At 36.1% G+C, this 21,095-nt stretch overlaps 4 protein-coding genes and 1 non-coding gene across 9 annotated transcripts; 2 read left to right on the top strand and 3 right to left on the bottom strand.

Annotated features, from left to right (window-relative positions):
- Nucleotides 1-267: 267 nt before the first annotated feature.
- MYPT-75D (Myosin phosphatase targeting subunit 75D) lies at nt 268-12,114 on the bottom strand. Of its 5 annotated transcripts, none has more exons than XM_066300373.1 (9): nt 11,974-12,114; nt 11,818-11,895; nt 4,896-5,154; nt 3,417-3,618; nt 3,121-3,364; nt 2,943-3,068; nt 2,820-2,895; nt 2,542-2,759; nt 268-1,834 (listed from the first exon to the last, which is right to left on the bottom strand). In XM_066300373.1, the coding sequence occupies exons 3-9, from the start codon at nt 5,125-5,127 to the stop codon at nt 1,268-1,270; spliced, it is 1,665 nt and encodes a 554-aa protein (XP_066156470.1). In that variant the 5' UTR covers nt 5,128-5,154; nt 11,818-11,895; nt 11,974-12,114; the 3' UTR covers nt 268-1,267. The 5 variants fall into 5 exon arrangements, with proteins under 5 accessions (XP_066156470.1, XP_066156468.1, XP_066156469.1 ...); XM_066300371.1 differs by lacking the exons at nt 11,818-11,895; nt 11,974-12,114 and adding an exon at nt 5,939-6,004 and having other exon boundaries at nt 268-1,647; nt 1,699-1,834; XM_066300372.1 differs by having other exon boundaries at nt 11,818-12,097.
- Nucleotides 12,115-12,324: 210 nt separating this feature from the next.
- On the bottom strand, nt 12,325-14,846 carry LOC136349073 (stAR-related lipid transfer protein 7, mitochondrial-like). Its single transcript, XM_066300377.1, has 7 exons — nt 14,143-14,846; nt 13,819-13,976; nt 13,495-13,770; nt 13,257-13,443; nt 13,051-13,200; nt 12,768-12,944; nt 12,325-12,718 (listed from the first exon to the last, which is right to left on the bottom strand). Exons 1-7 carry the CDS (start codon nt 14,549-14,551, stop codon nt 12,585-12,587), a joined length of 1,491 nt encoding a protein of 496 aa, XP_066156474.1. The 5' UTR covers nt 14,552-14,846; the 3' UTR covers nt 12,325-12,584.
- A 130-nt stretch (nt 14,847-14,976) lies between these two features.
- Nucleotides 14,977-18,712, top strand: LOC136349068 (TBC domain-containing protein kinase-like protein). Its single transcript, XM_066300365.1, has 12 exons — nt 14,977-15,328; nt 15,530-15,788; nt 16,115-16,352; nt 16,409-16,680; nt 16,725-16,998; nt 17,052-17,213; nt 17,271-17,448; nt 17,505-17,711; nt 17,763-18,037; nt 18,088-18,218; nt 18,267-18,429; nt 18,489-18,712. Exons 1-12 carry the CDS (start codon nt 15,112-15,114, stop codon nt 18,603-18,605), a joined length of 2,493 nt encoding a protein of 830 aa, XP_066156462.1. The 5' UTR covers nt 14,977-15,111; the 3' UTR covers nt 18,606-18,712.
- TRNAW-CCA (transfer RNA tryptophan (anticodon CCA)) lies at nt 15,925-15,996 on the top strand. The gene has a single exon. It is a non-coding gene; the product is annotated as a tRNA-Trp (tRNA).
- On the bottom strand, nt 18,647-20,468 carry Taldo (transaldolase). Its single transcript, XM_066300378.1, has 6 exons — nt 20,327-20,468; nt 19,968-20,199; nt 19,414-19,545; nt 19,233-19,358; nt 19,046-19,182; nt 18,647-18,991 (listed from the first exon to the last, which is right to left on the bottom strand). Exons 1-6 carry the CDS (start codon nt 20,421-20,423, stop codon nt 18,714-18,716), a joined length of 1,002 nt encoding a protein of 333 aa, XP_066156475.1. The 5' UTR covers nt 20,424-20,468; the 3' UTR covers nt 18,647-18,713.
- Nucleotides 20,469-21,095: the final 627 nt, after the last annotated feature.

The raw sequence follows: 21,095 nt of genomic DNA, 5'->3' as shown, positions 1-21,095 counted from the left end.
CCAGTAGAAACTTTAAATTAAAGGAGAATGTGAGGTACGTTATAGGCATGAACAAATTGCAAATATCAGAAGAGGTGGTAATGACATTTCCGTGTGTTTGCAACCTTCAAAAATGGTAGTCCTGCCCTGTTCTCTTGTTTTCAGTATTATTAATACTTAAAGTAATATATTTACTACCTTAGTTTTTTTTTTTATCAAATTTTGAAGTTCTGGAACTGCCCTTTAGCTTATAAACATTTCGAGGCAAATCTAAAAAATAAAACAAGATAAATAAAAACTATATACTTCGTAAAATTTGTTACCTCCTAGTAAATATCCTAAAAAACAATCTAATAATTCCTATAATAACAAATTTGACTGTGATAATACAATACTAAACTCCATAACTAACATTAAAAATAACAATAAATGGCAGTATTTAAAAATAATACCTAAAAAAGAGGAACAAAATTGTTTTTACACAAATGAAGTAATAAATAAAGGCAAAAATGCAATTTTATGGAAGGACTGAATGTATATCAAGGAAGTTGCACTAATGGCTATTTGAACTTACAATTTAAAGCCAACGAACACAAATACGGGAAATTATTGCTTTTAAAGGCTCATAAAATCCTATTTTAATAAGAGTTTGGACATGTTAAGGTGCACTGACACGATACACATATTTACAACTATGAAAAATTAAGTACCTTAGTAAATTCTATCACATATTGTGGAATGTATAAGTAGACGGATTTTCAAATAACGTATTTAATTCTCATTCAACAGGAAGCACCACTACGTTCTCAGTATCTATATACTACGATAATTTCTATTTTGAAGCTGAGTTGATTTGGATATTGACTTTAATAAATTATTTTATGTATATATTAAATACTTTATAATATCACTATCAAGGCTCGAATTATCTCTAAAATTTTTCTATAAAAATATACTTCATCCAAAGTATTGTTTTTTATTTATTGAATTAAAACCGATCAAGAAGATGATTCCCTTCGTTTGGGTATACGTTTAAATGTTTTAATGCGGGCGAAATGAGATTTTTGCTCGATCACCAAAAACCACTGGCTCCAAAACCTTTTTTTTTTCGAAATTAACTAAGCACACTGATAACAATCAACGACAAAACTATCACAATTAAGGCAACTCCTCGAAGCTGTACCTTACTTTCAACTGCAGCTTCCTGCATTTCTCACAATGTGCGAGACATAATACAACGCAATTGGCAAATAAAGTCGCTGTTATAAGAAAAAAACCTTAATGAATCTTACTGTATGACACAACATCTCTTGGACTTGCTATACTCGATGTTTTCTTGCGTAGTGTCTCCAGTAAACCGGATTATATCGGGGGAATTTGCATTAGGAATAATACTGGATTCAGTTTCGTCGATGCTGCCCGCTGGAGAGGCCAATGAGACGTCGTTCCCGAAAGAGACTTCACTTGTACTGTTCCTGATTTGCATTCTTTGCTTTTTCAGGTCAGCCAAAGTCCCATTTCCATTTATCGTCACTACCACATGGACTGTTACTTTTCCGTTTACGTCTGTGGTATAGCTCTTTTCCTTGGTATCCAAAATGCTGTCGTCTAAGTTGCTTTCGTTGTCTCTGCCCTCAGGATCTCTCCTGTCCAATGTTACCAAAGCTCCTGGAAAACTGTCTAGTGCACCCACTGCCTCTGCATTCAAACTGGTCTTACCGGTAGTGGAATTTAATTCGTTTCTTAATTTGTTAGTATTATTATTTGTACTGCTATAATCGATGCTATTGTTGTTGGAAATATTGTTGAATCTAGAGTTGTTAGTTGAGGATGATATGTCGTTGGTGTCCAATCCCTTGAAACAATAAAATACACTTAGAAATGTGACAACACCTAATTGAGGGCTTAAACTCAGTAATACCTTATAAGACAAACACACAACCGCAGTTCTCCTTTTCCTCATAATCCCAAACATTCCTCACCTCCAACAAGCAAAAATCCGCACTTCTAATATCCCAAACGCCACTTCCTAAACTGAATAATGTGTATAACTACTGAACATTTTTTTAGACGCGATTACATAAAATTAATATTACATTAGATTTCACTGCAAGAATGTTTTGTTACAATTTTTGAGAGTGCACATATGAACTTCATATAATTGACGTGCGGTTTTAATTATCGACGCTTTGATAAGTTCACTTTCCTGTATTCGAAGCCCAGTTGTTCATTTACCCAATCATTACCTTAACTAACGAGTTACCTATGTTGCGATTGTTTCTTAATAGTTTTAATTATTTTTTATTAAGAGGCTTAAATTTATGTGTTCAACCGAAAAAGTAACGTTGCGGAGGAAAGGTTGGGAAATGCCATAGAACGCCACATTTAATTTACCGGATTTTTTTCAAGCTTATTTTTAGGGTGTTTGGTCTCACTGTAACATCCGATATTTATTAGCGGTTTTTGGAAGCCCTCTCTCATAAATGTTGAGATTTTTAGATTGCTAAAGTAACCCTCAAAATAGCTTCTAATGATGTCTTATGGCGGACTTGTTCAACTTACATTAGTAGTCCCCGCTTGCAGCCTCAGCCTTGCCTCCTCCACGGCATCCCTCCTCGCCGTCAATCCCTTATCCCTAAGTGAAGTCCGCCTCACGGACTGCGTTCGAGTATTGCTTTGAGATCGCCTCACTTTCCTTTTTGCCTCCGCCTGTCTCTTGGTTTCTTGCTCGTTGCGCAATTCCAAAATTCGCTCTTTAATTTCCGGATCTTCGCAGATATCTTTAAAAAAAAACACACACAGTAAAAGGTGCACATTTTAAAGGGAAAAAATTGACATGCCTGCAGGGGTTTCGTCGTTTTTATTCCTTGCGTTCAAATTCGCCCCCGATTGAGCTAAAATTTCTAAGACATCAATCTGAAATTGCGAGTTAGATGGAAAATAACATGAAGGTAATTAGTTACATGTCCCCAACAGGCTGCTGCATGAGACGGCTGCCAATCGTCTTTATCTTTTACGTCCGTTCGAACCCCTTGATCTAGCAAGAATTCCACCACTGAGATGTAACCATTAGCGGCGGCTATATGAAGCTACAAAAGAGAGGAATTAAATACCTCCCAGAAAATATACAAAAACTCTTACTGGCGTAGCCCCTTGACTATCATACTGCTCCAAACTCTCTCCTCTCTGCGCGTATGCCCGCACATCAGTCAGCATCCGCCTCTCAGTACTCGCTCTCGTCTCATCAATGAGCTGCTGAGTAACCCCGTTCTTCGCCATCTCACTTTCAATATAATCTAGAGCCTGCTCATCCTCGCAGATATCATAAGGCATGTTACCATCCGCGTTTACGGCCAGGAGATTCGCCCCATGAGCAATTAAGATCCTAAGAAGATATAAGTGGAAACGATGCATCGGCAAAGAAAGGATGTAACTACTTGACGAGTTTTAAATGTCCACAAGTGGCGGCTGCGTGCAGCGGTGTCCATTTTTCACTGTCCTCAGCGTTAACATTCGCGCCGTATTCCAAAAGAAGAGAAAGCATTGGTTCGTTGTCGTCAATACAGCATTGGTGCAAAGCAGTCAGGCCGTCCTCGTTACACGAGTCGGGACTTACTCCCTTCATTAGCAGTCTCCTTACTGTAAAAAAACGAAACTACTTATTACCCATATCAGGAGAAAATCGTATGTAACTTATCTAGTTTAAATGTAATAATACGATAAGTGTCGGTTAAATGGGTTCGTTAGTATCGGCAAATTAACATGATTAACGAACTAAGTATTACGATCATTATTAATATCACAATAGTGTCAGAGTGGCAGTCGATGAAAATTAAAGAACGTGAAGTTCCTACAATCACACGGTAATATGACAGATTTGTCAAAACCAAACACGTGCCGTAATTTTTATTTTTGTGTGTAAATTGTGGGATCCAAAGCAAACCTTATAGGTTTAGGTATTCTTGGATCTTTCAGGTATTAACGATAAAATAATCTCATTATACAGTGTGTCCCGCATCTTCATCTCTAGATGAACACGGGCTCTCTTTCGGACCTGGACGATCGGTGTCATCCTTTCAAACCTAGAAGACCAGGGGATTCCCTTCTTGATCCTGGACGGAACGGTACGGTACATCCTTCGGATACTATATTGCTGGATCTCCCCTTGTCGTACTTGGATGAACGGGGTCTCCCTTTGGGTACTCGACGATGGAGATCCTCCTTTCGAAACTGAACAAGAGCCGCCCCTTTCCGGACCCGCAAAGCCCGAGTTAGACCTGGACAGTCAGGACGGCCCTTTCGAACACGAAACGTTCCAGTAGGAGTGTTGTCTCTCGCCAACCAGGTCGAAGAGGTTGTTTTCAGCCTTCCTTATAGGGGGTTCCCACTAATCTAGGTCCTGCACGTGAAGATGTCTGGCACGAGCTCGAGAACAGTACTAGATACAGACTTGATTAATGGCCTGAAAAAAATAAGTCCTTACGGCCATTTACGAGATATCCACACTGAACATCCTTGTCTTAAGCACTATATATAAAACATTATAGGCGCTTTGTCCATACTGTTAGTGAGATCTCACTTGTTAGCTAATAAGTGGATTTTTAATAATGTATCTGTCAACAGTGACAGAAATATTGATGCCTACAGTAGTAAAAGCGTTTATTAGCACTGGTAGGGAAAGCACGTGTTAATCTGACAGATGTCTTTCGCAGATACTCGAGCTGGACCCGAGCCAATATAAAAGAAACAGCAATTAACAATATTGGCAATACATGGAGAATGGTCAGAATTTATGTATGCCATTTTCAAGCGGCCGGACGCCGGTCGAACAAGGTTATTATCGGTTCTTTGACCCCCGTCTCCTAGATGCTTCATTAAATAATTCTTATTTCACATTGTAATTCAAAATTTATCACCTTCATCAATATCATTTCTGGCAGCCGCCTCCAGCAGTACCACGCTGTCGTCGAAAACAATTCCCCTCTTATTGCTCTTCACCGCTTTGTTGTTTTTCTTGCTGTGCTCCTTCTCCTTCTGCAGCCACTGTTTCAGCTGCAAAGCGCGTCTTTTTCTGGCAAGGATTAATCTCTCCTGCGTGGGCATTTGCTCGATGTGGGGCATCTCCTCGATCAACTGACTGTGGTCCATCCTGGCGAGCCTTCTCAGTCTTTGAGCCTGCAAAATTCCCGCTTTGCTATTAATTTCTTAACGCATACGTTGTAACAAAGAGACTGAAGGAACTTTCTTTGGTCGCAGCACACTCACTTATCGCCTATCTGTAGCGAAATATCAGGAGAAATCAATGGCATGCAATAGTATAATCGGCAATTAAAAACGAATAATACTCAGTACTGACCATCTTTCGCTTAAGCCAAGGTGATACTGTGTGGTTTTAGGTCGAGTGCAGTGGCTTAGATATTAGACCTCAATACAAATTTTAAAAATAAGTGTGTTTATTTTTTCTGGTTAAATAAGCGCAAGGGGTTAAGCGTGAATTTACAAACTTCGCTCGGCGTTTGATAAACATTTGTCTTGTTTAAAATCAGTGGGATCGCATAAAGGTATGAAAGGGCTTAGGTAGACCTCCGGAGGTAACTGCTGGATATCCCCGCGCAGGCAGGAATTAATCACTCGTTATTGGAAAAGTGATGATTATCAGCGGCCGCTGAATGAATCCGCAATCCCGACCGTACCAGATACCCGTTTAATTATTCTGATAATACAGCAGAGTGGAACATAATTTGAATTTTTCCGATAAAATTCGAGATAGACTCGTTATTGGTTACCGCATAATGACTATTTATAGACCTGTCTAAATGGCGCGTTCAGTAGAAATAGATTTTAAATAAAAACCTCAAAGATTAGGGAACAAAAAATCGGGCATTATTTCTTGTATTTTTTTCCCCCCCAAGGCGAGCTGCATGACTTATTAATAAATGCCGAACCGCAGTGTTGTTACCTGAAAATATAAAAATCTTGATTGCATCAGAACTGGTCTTGCAAATCACCATCACAGTGGCTGTACACACACAATGGACCTAATAATAGTACATTTAGATACTAATGCCGAGAAGAATTCTTGGTATGTTGGTCTAAAAGCGGACAGTTGTTTGTGCGGAACCTGTACAACACAAGCAATTTGCTTGTAAAATTTCAATAATTATTATTTGTTCCTGGACCAATTTTCGAATTTTCATGGGTTTCAAAAGTATCGAATTTTACCTTACAGCGACGAAATCATCCACACTGGAAAAACCAGGCTCAAACCCGATGTAATGCCGACAGGAACTGTGAAATATCGTTAATCACTATACCAGATAAACCTGTCAAGATTTGTTATTAAAATTATTGTTATATTATTAATTTATCCGCAATCTGAACTACCGCGGGCCCTGTTCCATAAGAACAATAAATACATGTGGATTCTAGTCAAACACTAATTAATCCCCATATAGAAACATATCTGGGATTTATCTAATCTTATCTTATTGGATATTCATTATGCATGTAATTCAGGAATTATGTAAGTATGTACAAGGTGGTTCACGTAAGATGGTCCACCGCCTCGTCCCGAAAACGGTAAGGCAGAGAAAAAAAAGCTCAATATAAAAGTTATTTCGTGAACTTTTAGTTTTGATACTTTCAGAGTTCCGGGGTGGTCCAGAAAATCGTGGCGAGACAAAAACAATTTTTTTACAATGGAATACGTCATATTTTATTACGGATAGTAATTATGCTTGTAACTGTAAGCGATTTTTGTTATTACAAAACATGAACTTTTTAGCAGTTTTTGAGTTAATTCAATTTGAACAAGGGAAAAATAAATGTTTTAAAATTGTCCATAAACTCACATAGTATCAATTGAATCCTCTGAAAATGTCCAGTTAAAAGCAAAGGATGATTTTACCATAGCACATTTGTAACTTTCGAAAAGAGTTATAGAGAGTGTGGAAAAACATCCAAACTTATCATATTTAAAGTGGCTCAAACTCGATTTTTTTAAATAGAACCCCCTGTATTTTTTTACGAGTGAATGATTCTTTTAAATTGCTTTCTAATAATACACACATGTATGTTATACATGTATCTAAATTGAAGAGACCTTACATACTTAGCTGATTAACATTATCAATCACTATTTTTTATGTCAATTATCAATTACTTATTTATCATTAAATTAAGTTACAATTATAAAATTCTATCATACAGAAATTCATCTAAACTAAATTTTCCACATGACTACCTCTATTTACCATGCATACGGTATACATTTGCCTCTAGTTTTCTTGTCGACCTTAATACTGCTTAATCAGCTAAGCACATATATGTAAGATCTCTTCGGCTTGGACATACATGCATACATATATACCATTGGGAAGTGCATTAAAAGAAGAATTCCTTCAAAAAAACAGGGTACTCCATTTGAAAAAATCGAGTCTGAGGCACTTAAAATGCGAAAATTTTGGATTCTTTTTGACACCCCCTACAAAATATTTCAAAAATTAAAAATATACTTTAGTAAAACGACTGTTTATTTTCAAATCGAACAGTTTTTAAACGATCCAATTCACACTATATGAATCTATTGAGAAGTTTAGAAAGCTTATTTTTTCTTCAACGTTCATTTTAAATTGAATAAACTCAAAAACTGCCGAAAATTCTACATATTTTGTAATAACAAAAAATGCATAAACTTACAAGCAGATTTACTATTCGTGATAAAATACAGGGCATTCCATTTTTTAAAAAATGTATTTTTGTTACGTTGCCGTCTCCCGGGCCACTTGCTAACTTCGAAAATATTAAAAAATAAAAATTCATTAAACACTGAATAATTTTTATATTCAACTATTTTCTAAACATTGAGGTTTTTAAAATAAGGTAGTGGACCACCCTGTACATTCACGGAACACGATTTGACAAACTATCTTTCGAGTGGTAAAACGTCTTGGCAACTTGAAAACATATTCTTTACACTTTAAGTTAGCTGAGGTCGGGGGGGTCAAGCCCCTCATCCGATAAAACGCCTAACGGCGGCCCTGATATTGAATCAGGACGAAAAGGAGGGATGGAGTTCAGTCGGTCGGGAATTCCACAGGGGAACCACCCCGACATTGAGTGGGCAATTAGTTCGCTTCATGACGTATCACTGTATAACAGATTCTCTAATCCTTTGTAATAATTAAAGGTTGGGGGTCAAGTTGGGTTCTGCTTCATGGTCACAGTTGCTGTTACGAACGGATTTAGTTCAGTTCGATGGGATATTACAGCAAAAAACCTTAATGAAGACCAGAATAAGTAAATACTTGCGAAATCCAATCAAATCGTATCTGCAAGGTGGAAATGTATAAAGGGTGTCATTTTGAAATCTTGCCATGCCTATTATCGCAAAATGACATAGATTTTTTTTTAAATCGCCGGAACACGTTGATTTTATTATCGAGGAGGAACGATCTTTATGCAGAATTGACTACGCTTCTTTCGACCCTCTACCCCGCAGAGCCACCCTATCAAATATCTTAAAGGGTAAAGGGGGATATATGATGCCTCGTTAAAGGGGTTCTCGTTATCTAAATTTTACCACCTCATTTGCTGCAGGTTAGGCGTCTTTGATCATTCTAAATTCGTTGTTCCTATTAGTGTTTCGATAGCATTGAAAGTCAGCTTTTTCTATTCGAGCATATTTTATAATTAGGACATTGTGGTAATAAACTTCCACATAGCCATTTTAAACCATAAAACAAAGAATTTTTCCTATTACTGACCGTTAAAAAAAAATCGTAAAAAATTAGAGTTCCTATCTTTAACACTTTTAGCTTATTAGATGTTCGAAATGTTCTCCACTGTTTTCCCAACAATAACAAAATCTATTTTGAAACTCTTCCCTGACATTTCTAATTACCGCTTTTGGAATAGCCCTATTTGTCTCTGCAATTCTTCTCTTCAAATCCTCAATATTATCGAGCCGGATTTTGAAAATAATCGAGTTTATATATCCCCATAAAAAATAATCTGACGGCGTTAAGTCGGGCCATCTTGCAGGCCATTTTACCTTCTTGCGGAACATGTGTTTGGTCTCCGTGCAAGACGCTTCCACTAATTTAATATTCCAAATCAGTTGTTACAAACAGTTCAATTACGTTCTTAAGTAAATTTAAGTACAACTCTCCAGTGAAGTTTTCCTCAATAAATGCAGGTCCTTTAACGGCATTTCTCAGAATACCAGCCCAAACAATAATTTTTCCCTAGCCACAGTTTAGCACCCCCTGTAAAGATGTGGGAATTTTCACCACTTCAACATCAGCAATTCTATTTATTGATCCGACCATTAACACAAAAAGGTGCACCCTCAAAAGGTCACTGAGGCAAATGTTTGTTAAAAAAATTTGGTTATTATTAGTTGGAGATGGTTTCGCAAAACTCAATTCTTCTATCGAAACAGTCATACTCCTGTACAATTTGAATTTTGTAGGGGTGAATTTCATTTCATTAATTTCAATAATTTTCGTACATTTTCAAATGACGTTCCAGTTTGATTCATAATCATAAGCAGTGAATTTCTGGGTTCTGGAATGAAGAATAGCAATTTGAGTAGGTTCATTTAAAACACGCTAAATACCCCTTTTGTTTGCAATTAAACCTGTTTCAGTAATTTTTTTATAAAATTTGGTTCAGTTGTTTGTTGGTTCGTTGAATTAAGGTTGAAAAAAACGCAGTGAAATCTATATAAAAATTGTTCCCGCTCAATAACAAAACCGACGTGTTCAAGTGACTTTTTAGAAATCTTTCTCGTTTCGAGATAATGATGGGAAGCTTTCCAATTGACATCCTCCGTAGTACTACCTGCGAAATGTGTGCGAATTCCTTCAGAGAGACGGTCCTTAGGCCAATTCTGTGGAACCTATTGCCAACCCGTCGCTGACAGGGCAGTACTCAAATGGTGTCTGTCCAATGGCATACGCGGATCACCTGGCCTTGGCAAACTGTGACAAAACCAAGCAAACCCTGAATCTGCGAACATTAGAAACGACACTGCTGGCGTTGAATCATGATCAGAAAAGTGGGACTCAACATGACTGCGAAGAGAACGAAGATGAGAAAAAATCGGAAATTTAAAAGCAACGATCCACAACCACAAGCTTGTTAAGTAGGAAAAGCTGAAATACCTCGAAAAATTGTTTGGTAGGGATAAAAGTTGTACCAAATATATACGCAAGATAACAGAGAAAGTAAATAACGTGTTGAGGCGCTATCCGGGTTCATGCCGAGAGTAGGTAGATCCAGTTATGCTAGCGAGTTCTAAAGCTGGAGGCTTCCTCTAACATGCCATATGCAGCTTCAGCATGGCCGAAAGCATTAGAATATGAAAAGTATGAAGCACTACCAGAACGAGCCAACCGCATATTAGCGATAAGAATACCAAGTGCTCATAGGACGGTAGCAAGGGACTCTGTGCTGGTGCTCGTCAAGATCCCACCAATCAGGCTGAGAGTAGATAGGGGGAGGTTCATATGAGAGCATGGGTTGTACAGCAGAACGAATACCAATGAGAATACTGAAGATATGGACGAAAATATGGGAACCTGATTAAACAGTACAAGGAAGAATGGACCCAGTGTAAATATGTAACCATACAAGTGTTTACAGGACATGGAATTTTGGTATTTAATGCATCAGCAGTGGTAACTGAGAATAATGTGCAATCCCACCACTCCAACAACCTCCCTAAGGCGTTGTTGCCGAACGAAATAAGAGAAAAAATCAACTAATCTTTATCCCACACATTTAAATCTACTAGAACAATTGTTGGGTTTCCATGTCCTTTATTTTTTATCCTTTTTAAATGGTATTTGTGTAATGTGTATAGGTTTCAATAGTTCCTTCTGCTGAGGCAAATAATAGCCTAATCATAAAATAATCTTCTGATACCAAATTTATTTTAGTTTTATCAAGGCACTAGCGATAAGTTGATTTTGAAAATCATACTGGTAGAGACTTTACATTTTAATTACAGAACCGCCTCCTTAAAACCACTAATCCAAATGTTTTCAGTTTGGTGTTTGATTGAGATTTTGACAATTTTTGTGGACATTACCTATTTCGTCTTGATTTTCCTATTCACCTAGTTAAGCAATTTTTACTCCCTATAACATTGACCTTAGATTAACAGATAGATATCCTTTCCTCAATCTTTTTGACATTGTTGACACCACCACTATTTAAAAAGTTAATGTCATTAGGACTACTCAAGCAAATTTATTGGTAAATACCATAATCACATTTTAGTCATTTTTACATTGTATGGTCTGTTTTTTGACAACTGCTCTTAAATATTATACTTTAATAATCTTAACTTAGAAACTTGTCAAAATCTAGCCTGCTTCATCACTATAAGGCTTTAGCAGATAACAAACAGTTGCTTGGCATACTTAAGATAAGAGTTGAAAATCGCCATACTCAAGAATACTGAACATATCTCAAGTTAGTTCAACTTAGAATATGTCCCCACAGTAGCTCTAAAAATTTTGCTCAGTAGCAAAACATAGGAAGTCTGGCAACTATTAACTAGAATTAAATATTGAACATAATTATTAAAATTCAGTTAAGCGCTTTTAAACTTCAGGTGTATGTAACGATGGGCATTGGAAACTCTAATAGGAATGGGAGTATCTAGTGTAAAGGAGCCGACCTATTTCTAACATCTCAAAGACTATTTTCTGTCATCTTGAGCTAATTATTGTGATTAAACTCAGCATGTAAGGTAAAATATTTTTATTTCAAGCCCAAGAAAACGTCTAACCAGGAATGTAGGTCGAACTGATCAACTCAAGTACTCACCTCTCAAAATTATGAACTACTGCATATGGGATCACTTCTTAGCTTCAATCTATGCACTAACATCTAACCAGCTGTATTCTAGCCAACATAATTTACGAGATATTTATGGTTCGTTGCAACTAAATGCAGTTTTTTGCTGATACCAAATGAGCTTACCATATCACAGGAAAAACCAGAGGTTATATGAAAAATTACTGAAAAATGAGTTATGTATTGATCAACTCCGGTTTATTTACTGAACACGGAAAAGGAAACTGCAGTGACCAGTCCATAAATGGAATTGTTAATTAATGTTTAAAAAAGGTAAGACAAGAAATTTTATTTTATAACCAGAATCAGCTGTCTCAGCTGTCATCTATCATTACCTAAATAAATTGTCACATGACATATTTCATATGGATAGTAATTTCTGTACCTCTCTCTTTATTAGAATACATTAATAAAACGCAGATAGAATATTATTTACCAATGTTCCGTTTTTATTTAAAGGTTTTTTTAAAATATATATTTAGATAGTTTTTTCTCTATTTTATTTTGTATTACAAAACCAAACTTAAATACGAAAATACTGAATACACTAAAATATTTTTTGAATTGTACCTACAATTGACTAAAAAAAATAAATTTTTGGTATCAAAGTGATATATTCCAATATCGTGAAAAAAATTATGGAGAGCTTATAATCTTATGTCTACTGCCACATTAATCGTACTTTATAGGACATAATTAATATATAGCCACTCCCCCCGCCTCTACGAAAATAAAAATCAGGTGAAATAATACATTGGATGTAAATATTTCCAAAAAGTGTCTTGTTTTGTCGAATTATTTGGTTGTTGTTGCGGTTGTTCTTCATCGTTTGGTAGTGACGGAGCACTCTCACTGATTCTTTCTAAATGGCCTGAAAAAAAGCCTAAGGTTGTTAAAAAAAAGTTTTCGTCAAACACTACCTGAAGTGAGAAATTCACGCTTCAACTTCCACTTCTCAATGGCTTTTCTTCGAAACTCTTCAAAAACGTCACGTAAAATTTCTCTCAGTTTCTCATTCGAATAAAACTCCAATTTATTACATTCTTCTTCCTCTCGCCGATCCTCCTTCCTATAAATTTCACAAAACTTGCTAACACCTGGACCAAGAGAAAATAAATAATTAGCAAAAAGACGTTAGCCCATTAAAAACGCACAAAATATTAGGTACTTCACTTAGATTAAATAAAGAAATACAACATATACCTTTATATGAACAATACTGCTTGTAATTCTTACTGGCATGTCGCAACTTAGCCAAGTAGTTTGGCATTGCACTTTTGGCAACCCAAGTTGTAACTGAGGCAGGAATATTCACACCTGGGTTATCAAAATAAGTCAAACTAAACTCTATGCCTGTTAATTAAAACATTTTCCTTAATTAATGTTTTGGTATAAGCCCAAGTGATTACCCAATTGATTAATTTCTTTGTAGGGTTTAATCACCATGCGAGACCAATATTCTTCAACCCTATATTTATCTGGGTATTTGGGAAAACGTGGATATTCAGTTGTTTTATTTATTATTATTATAGTGTTTGCATCTTCAAACACTTTGTATCTTCTATTGAAAACATAATCTCGATTCACAAACAAACTCTAAAAAATATACTTTTATCATTTAATTTTTATTTTTTATATTAAACTTACTGGCCATTGCATTTCCCAATATAATATATCGCTATTAGAGTCAGATTCTCTTTCCCCAATTTCTAGTTTCACAGCTGTGTTGTCCCATTCTTTTCGATAATCTGTGTCAATTTGAGTATTCAAAAAATCCTCAGCAGACACATCTTTATAAGACCCATAAACTTTATACTCAAATAGACCTTCCCCGTGAGGACGTCTCCACACTACTAAATCATCTTTTTCAATAAATGGCACCCAATGGTCTATACTTTTTTTTGTGATGCCTCCAGAACGGCACTAAATGTTAACTTTAATAATTTAGCTTTAAAATTATGAACCAATTACCTCACAAATACTGGTATTATTATTTGAAAGTTCTCCCTTGGCACATGCTAAACACATTGTAGCTTCTTTCAAAGTGTTTATGTAACTGAGATCATTCAAATGATCCTCAAACTCATTGTCAGGTATTCTCTTTTCTTCCCAATTATATACTGCAACCCCTGTGGAGCAATTAACCTGTCAAGATTAAATACACATTTATGAAACAATAACTAAGAAGCCCAAATAAGCCTTAGGAAGATGAAACTAACAATGCATAAGAAGATAATTAAAAACCTTTATAAAAACCTCTACACATGCTAAATAAGCTCTAAACTGAAAACTCACCTAGAGCCCCAATAATAAACTCTCTGCCATTTCTACTAAGGCTAATACGCAAACGTTTGAAAAACTCTTTCAGAGCCTTTTCCTCCCACCACCTAGAATACAAACAGAGCATTTGCTGACCCCTGCGTACCCTTTGCGCTAAAATGAACTCAAATTGTCGGGCCCACATTTTTAATGTCTTCTCAGGGTTGGATTTCAAAAACAGCAGCTTTCTGCATTTTTGAGCTTTTTCCATAAACAGGTGCAGTTGGTCTTTGATATTGTTTTGATTTTCCCACACAGAATATTGGCGTCTTATCATTAAATTATACTTGAATAAGTTCTTATCTGAGCACCTCTCCAGGGACACAACATTTCTGAGGTTATGTTGCGGGGGGGCAAAATTATGAGAGAATCGTCTAGCATACATATTAGCTGCAACTTTGAGAGTCTAAATGCATAAAATGAAGTCAATGAGATGACCATGAGATAAATAATTCGCTAATTTGAAGAAAATTACCAAATAAACATGTTAACTTTTTGTACTGGAATTTTGATAAATGGGAATTTCCCTGAAAGTGCGTTCGATTATTAGATACTAAGAGTCAACTTACAATTGTTCTGTGGTTGAAAGATCTTTTCCTTTATTTATTTCCTTCCATTTCTAAGTTAAATTGAATGCTTCGTAATATTTTCTGATGTAATTTAACTAAGAAGATATACAAATGCACTCAAAATCATTAAAAAATAAGTTTGTTCGCGTTGATTCTGTGGGTCTGAGTTCCAAGCGTAATGAATCACCAATTTCTGAACGCGCGTTTCTGATTGTCAAATCTGACAGATATCATCTGGTCTTATTTTAAATATTTGTGTTATTTATATGTAAATTTTTAATTGAATTAACTAGTAGCTTTAAACCGAATTATGTACTAATATTTTCGTTACATATCAAGAAAAAGTGGATAAATTGATTTACTCATCTAATTGAATATGACAATAGAAATGACTCTTCCGTTATTAAGGGATCCCCAAATGCACTTTGGGGCAATAACATTCTTCGCAAAGTTGCACAAGGGAGACACATGTGGTAGCAATGGCCTGCCCTTAACGCCCAATTCAATAATAATTGTGGGCAGAGCCCAACTGTTGAAAACCATTCAAAGCCCCTATTTGTGTCACTATTTGGATATCATTCGAGGCAAACATGGCGAGTAAAACTTCAGTTTTAATATAAGGGGTGATTATAAAAAAAAAACCTTATGGTAGGCGGTGAATCGCAAATGTAGAGCGTCAATTAAACCATTTGCTCTTTACTTGAAATCAAATTTGTCTAAAAATATGATTCTGATATATCAACACCTACTTGAGGTTTTTTTTATGATAACCTTTTACAATGAATTTAATGCAGAAAGGACAATAGTTGTGTCTCAGTATTGTGGGACACCTCTAAGAGATCTCATTGAGAAAAGGCAGTTTGAGCCCAGGGAGATTATACAGATTGCTCATCAGACTTTAGAAGGACTTAAGTTACTGCATGAGAAAAAAATTGTTCATAGGACATTGAGCAATGAGAATATATTGCTGCAAAGTAATGGGGATGTTAAGTTGTTTAATTATGGGCTATTTCATATGACTGATCTGGGGTCGTTGGTGTCATTTCCTGTGTTGTAAGTATTTGTTTCGTGTTGTTTTTGTAGAATGTACATGTTAAACAGAGTGTAAATACTATGTTTTAATATATATGTAGTTCTTCAAGGCTATATGCTTTGGTTATAAAGAACATTTGTCGCAAGTTTTTAACATGACTCCGTGGCGCAACGGTAGCGCGTCTGACTCCAGATCAGAAGGTTGCGTGTTCAAATCACGTCGGGGTCAAAACTTTTTTTATTTTTATTTTGTGAGTGCCTTTGTCATTTTTAAGTAGTAAGATAAAAAAATTATTTCAAATAATTTTTATGTTTTAATAAATTTGTATTCTCTCATACTCTTATAGACAAGTCCTATTTACGGCACCAGAAGTATTTCTTCTTGGTCCGAATCACTCACATCTAGACCCAAAAGTGGACATTTGGTCCTTGGGAATCTGTCTGGCCGAATTGGCCTTAAATAAAGTGCTTTGGAGCTCTTTAAAATTGAGCCAAAGAATACGGAAAATTTTAAGTCTTCTGCAAGCTAACACTTCAATATTAGAAAAAATTGCCAGGGAGCATAATTGTTATGATCAATATTTGGTAAAATTTTTGTAAATATAGAACGACTAATTGATAAGAAAAAAAAAACATTTTAGGAGTTACCAGATGACCTAAAAGACTTGATTAATGAATGCTTGAATGTACACCCAAATAGAAGACCTACAAGTTTGCAGTTATTACAAAAAAGCTGTTTTGTTAAGTTTATAGAGAAAGAGCCTGGGGACATTAAAAAGATCTGCCAGCCCTTTCAGGTGTTCACGTTACACGAACTGTACCACTGGTGGCAATTAGCTGGTGGGGACGCATTTCAGGAATTAAAGAAACAAGGGTTAATTAGATCCAGCCCCCCGATTCTCTCTGTGCCCAGGTGACACAATGATCTTTAATTGAAAATATTAAATTTGTCTGTAGCCTTGTTTTAATCGAAGGTACAATATTAGGGCAAGAGCGTAATCCCTCAACACTGTACGACCCGAGAATAGTGCAAATGTCTTTAGATTCACTGTATCAACGTTTCGCCCATATCCCCTTTTCCGTGTTTTACCCTTTGATTCATTGCAAGTCGGATATTATTACTAGATCTGATCCCCCCCCTTATGACGCCAAGGGTTTACCTTTAGTTATAAAAGAAAAAGATCCGGAGTATCAGCTGCATCGAGTTATTTTGCTGAGAAGGCTCTTACATGTAATAAGAGAAATATTTTTTTGTTATTAGTTTTAATGTTGTATGTCTAATAGGGATATCCATTTACTATAAATATGATCAGGGAAGAAGCAAAGAAAGATATTCCTCCTTTGTTGCGAGGGGAAATTTGGGCTGCTTTATTAAACCTGAGAGCGGACTATCAATCCGAATACTTTAAAATTGATAAATATACTCACACGACCACAGATAGGCAGGTATATTACAAAAAACACAGGAAACTCCAATGCAAATTCTCTTCCTGAAATTTATAGATTGAAGTAGACATTCCTAGATGCCACCAATACAACGAACTATTGTCTTCTACTGAAGGACATAAGAAATTAAAACGTATTTTAAAAGCTTGGGTGTGCAAAAACAAACAATATGTTTATTGGCAAGGTTTGGATTCTCTAACTGCCCCTTTTCTGTATTTGCATTTCAATGATGAAGGTGCTTTGCACTATTAAATTATATGAAATTTAGATAATAATTACTCGTTCTTGCAGCGAAAGCCTTCGCCTGCTTATCAGCATTCGTACCAAAATTCTTACACAATTTCTTTCTGAAGGACAATTCCGCAGTCATTGAAGAGTATTTATGTAAATTCTCCCAATTGATAGCTTTCCACGATCCTAAATTGGCGAATCATTTGCACGAAATAAATTTCTACCCTCAGCTATTCGCCATTCCCTGGTTTCTTACTTTATTCTCCCGTAAGTTTCAGTTTATATCCAAAGATTCCCTATTTATTCTCATCTTTTTAGATGTGTTTCCTTTATACAAAATCTTGCACCTTTGGGACAATCTTCTACTTTGCGATTCCTCGTTTCCTATTCACATAGGATTATCCATATTAACCCAGCTAAGGGATAGGTTATTATCTTCTGGGTTCAATGAGTGTATTTTGCTATTCTCAGACTTACCTGAAGTAGATATTGAGAAATGCGTGATTTTATCCATGGCTACTTATAACGGCACTCCCCGAAGCATTACTAGCCGAGAACATGAGAATGAAGAGTTTCATAAAAAGGACGATCTGGTAAATTTCTTCTTTTTCACCAAAGTTACGTTTTCATTTATTGATTACAGGACGTACGGGGGTTAAAGCTAGAGGAGCTAAAGCAGGAATTATGTCCTAGGATTAGTGTTAATGATGTAGTGAGTTTTGTGCGACATAAACAGAATCATCTGCTATTAATCGACATCAGAAATCCTACAGTGTAAGTGAACAGTAAATTAGGTGATTTTAATCTAATAAATTTTTTCAGGTTTTCAAGGTACTCAGTAAAAGGCAGCATAAACATTCCGTTTTCCAGCGTTTCCTTCAGGGAAAATAACATCGATAATATCGGGCCATATAGCTCGCTTTTGAAAGCCAAAGGTGGGAAGATAGTGGTTGTTATTGGAGATGAGGACACTGATCTTGAAAGGGTAAACATTGATTTAAATTTGTAATAGACGGTCATAAAATAGTGAATTTGATTTTTCAGTTTCCAAAATTTCTGTTACAATGCAACATCAGTAAGGTCTGCGTGTTACATGGAGGATTCAGTAATCTCTTATCTGTGACTCCTACTCTTTTAACATCCGCCGTTTCAGGAGTGTAAGGAATTGCTTTTGTGTGATATAATAATAATAACCACAATCCTTTGCAACCATACCACATAAATTTGTATTATAAAATATCATCAAAGTAAAAAAAAATCAAAAACCATTTAAGCTTTTACAATTAGGTCTCGGATAATACCCTCAAGTTTGATCGAATCGGCAGCGAATTTCCTGATTCCGTCAGATAATTTGTCTGTAGCCATTTGATCTTCATTCAGCAACCATCGAAATTTGGCTTCATTTAAGTCTAATTTTTCCAAGGGGGCTTCTTTCGCAATCTCGGGACTTAATTTCCTGGATAACTTTTCAGTGGAGGCTTCCAATTCTCCTAGCAATTTAGGGCTAATGGTTAGCAAATCGCAGCCGGCCAAAGCTTTGATTTCACCTACAATTAAAATTCATTTAAACCCTCGTTTTAATCTTTGAATATAAAACGTACACGTGTTTCTAAACGAGGCTCCCATAACTACGGTTTTGTAACCAAATTTCTTGTAGTAGTTGTATATTTTGGTTACAGAGATAACGCCTGGATCCTCTTCTCCTGAAAAGCTTTTTTTATCCGTGTTCGCAATGTACCTTGATAAAAATACTTTTAGAACGAATTTAAAATACATTGATGGACTGACCAATCTAAAATTCTCCCTACGAAAGGGGAAATGAGAGTAACTCCAGCCTCAGCACAGGCTACTGCCTGGGCAAAATTGAATAACAAAGTCAGGTTGCAGTGAATTTCGTATTTTGATTCTAGAATTCTAGAATAATTATTAAAGTAAGTTAGAGTTTTAAAGCTCACGCTTGAGTGCTTACTTTGCGGCCTGAATCCCCTCCCAAGTTGATGCCAATTTAATCAAAATTCTTTCCTTTCCAATGCCATTGTCTGCATATAGTTGAATGATTTTTCTTGCCTTCTCCACACTTGCTTCAGTGTCAAACGACAACCTAATAGTTTAGAACCAACATATCAGAGTAACCACGAAAGAAAAGTTTGGCAATAGGCAGTAAGTTGTAAATGCAATTAATTGATTAAGCCATTTGTTTTTCACCATCAAACATCTAAGGGAAAACTGGTGATAGATGAGATTATCCAAAATATGCCTCAGATATTACATCTACTTCAGTTTTTTTTAGTGATGACCTTTTAGCCCAAGTAACGCTTGAATATGGAATTAAAATTTTTATTGATAATGCATAATTAATGTGATCTAATTGAAGTGATATTTTCGTAAAATACTATTTAAAAATATTTGCTTAGGTATTTTTAGGTTTTTTAAGCACTAGGCCTGGCAGTAACAAAAGTGATTACAGATTATATGACATACAAAATTTCAGTCTTATTTTACTATGCGCCTTCAAAGCCTTACCTTGCATCAACCTCAGTGGACACCCGTCCAGGCACAATCTTCAAAATCTCAACTCCAAAAAGAACACACAACATTTCCATAGCATGTTCAAGCTTCTCCTCAACATTGTTTCCTAATTTGGCACCATATTTTACTGCCTTCTCAATGAGGGGTTTGTATTGGGCAATGTTAGCGGCTTGCAGTATGAGTGAAGGATTCGTCGTAGCGTCTGTGGGCTTATAAGCCTTCATGGCTATTGGAAAAGCACCATATATGGGTCACATTGAGATTGAAATGCCGGTAGGGATTTAGTTAAAGTGCAATGATTAAAAATGTTGGAATAAAAAAACTGAAGTAAAAGGCTGCGGTTTTGCGTCTACCTTCAAAATCCCCAGTATCTGCCACCACGACGGTTTGTGCCTTGAGTTGATCCAAGGTATTTGCCATCTTGCTTCTTTTACACTGAGGTTCTGACATAGTAAATTATCAAGTAATATATAAATATAAGAATAATTAGACAAGCGCCTTCCCTACTTGGATGATTACGCGTTTTTCGAAAACAGAATATTCCAACCGGGTTATCTGTATGTTATCACTTTCACCTTCAATTGACTTCGACGCTTGGTTCCAGTCGCACGTATTACACGTTATTGCGTGAAGAAGTAGTTTGTCAATGCGCCGCGGTTCTTTTAAACCACTTTCGGCTTTAATGCTGTTTGGACTGCAACAGATTTTTGCGGACAGTATCGCTTTGGATTATTTCATAGTGTTTAGTACTTGCAATAGAAAGTAGTAATAAGGAAATAAGAATAAGTTAGGAAAAGGGGGATATTCTGTTTATCATAATAAATGTTTGTCACTGTCAGTGTCAAAGCTGAGCAAATAAACCAAAAGCCCTTAAGGAGAGGTAATTTAGATCAGATTCAAGGTCTATCCAACAATTATTTATTTAATCATTTGGCGGTATGCCTTACAGACACGCGGTAGTAATTATATAAGACACGGTTTTTAAATCGCACCGGATCAGGCTCTGCTACCCCGACATCAATGGCAGGATTTTCTGGCTTCGGATGACAAAATCGACCGCAACTGTCGCTTTTAGTTCTGCCGTCCCTGTGGACCTGAACCGGTTTTTTTATTGGAAAATCC

This window comes from Euwallacea fornicatus, chromosome 36 (assembly GCF_040115645.1).
Source record: "Euwallacea fornicatus isolate EFF26 chromosome 36, ASM4011564v1, whole genome shotgun sequence".
In the NCBI taxonomy this organism is placed as follows: domain Eukaryota; kingdom Metazoa; phylum Arthropoda; class Insecta; order Coleoptera; family Curculionidae; genus Euwallacea; species Euwallacea fornicatus.
The sequence above is the reverse complement of the archived record's forward strand: the minus strand, read 5'-3'. Positions and strand labels throughout refer to the sequence as shown.

What these genes read in the sequence shown, in the direction of transcription:
- MYPT-75D (XM_066300370.1), bottom strand. Translation starts at nt 5,965, where the DNA reads ATGCAATCAAGATTTTTATATTTTCAG. An exon ending in CAAGATTTTTATATTTTCAG is followed by an intron (nt 5,155 to 5,938) that starts GTAACAACACTG and finishes GGAATTTTGCAG; the next exon opens with GCTCAAAGACTGAGAAGGCT. An exon ending in TGCAAGCGGGGACTACTAAT is followed by an intron (nt 1,835 to 2,541) that starts GTAAGTTGAACA and finishes TATTGTTTCAAG; the next exon opens with GGATTGGACACCAACGACAT.
- LOC136349073 (XM_066300377.1), bottom strand. Translation starts at nt 14,551, where the DNA reads ATGTATGCTAGACGATTCTCTCATAATTTTGCCCCCCCGCAACATAAC. An exon ending in GTTTATTATTGGGGCTCTAG is followed by an intron (nt 13,977 to 14,142) that starts GTGAGTTTTCAG and finishes ATTGCTCCACAG; the next exon opens with GGGTTGCAGTATATAATTGG. An exon ending in GCGTGAATTTCTCACTTCAG is followed by an intron (nt 12,719 to 12,767) that starts GTAGTGTTTGAC and finishes GCTTTTTTTCAG; the next exon opens with GCCATTTAGAAAGAATCAGT.
- LOC136349068 (XM_066300365.1), top strand. Translation starts at nt 15,112, where the DNA reads ATGACAATAGAAATGACTCTTCCGTTATTAAGGGATCCCCAAATGCAC. An exon ending in ATTGTTATGATCAATATTTG is followed by an intron (nt 16,353 to 16,408) that starts GTAAAATTTTTG and finishes AAAACATTTTAG; the next exon opens with GAGTTACCAGATGACCTAAA. An exon ending in AGGACACTGATCTTGAAAGG is followed by an intron (nt 18,430 to 18,488) that starts GTAAACATTGAT and finishes TTGATTTTTCAG; the next exon opens with TTTCCAAAATTTCTGTTACA.
- Taldo (XM_066300378.1), bottom strand. Translation starts at nt 20,423, where the DNA reads ATGTCAGAACCTCAGTGTAAAAGAAGCAAGATGGCAAATACCTTGGAT. An exon ending in AGATACTGGGGATTTTGAAG is followed by an intron (nt 20,200 to 20,326) that starts GTAGACGCAAAA and finishes CTTTTCCAATAG; the next exon opens with CCATGAAGGCTTATAAGCCC. An exon ending in AGCCTCGTTTAGAAACACGT is followed by an intron (nt 18,992 to 19,045) that starts GTACGTTTTATA and finishes TTTTAATTGTAG; the next exon opens with GTGAAATCAAAGCTTTGGCC.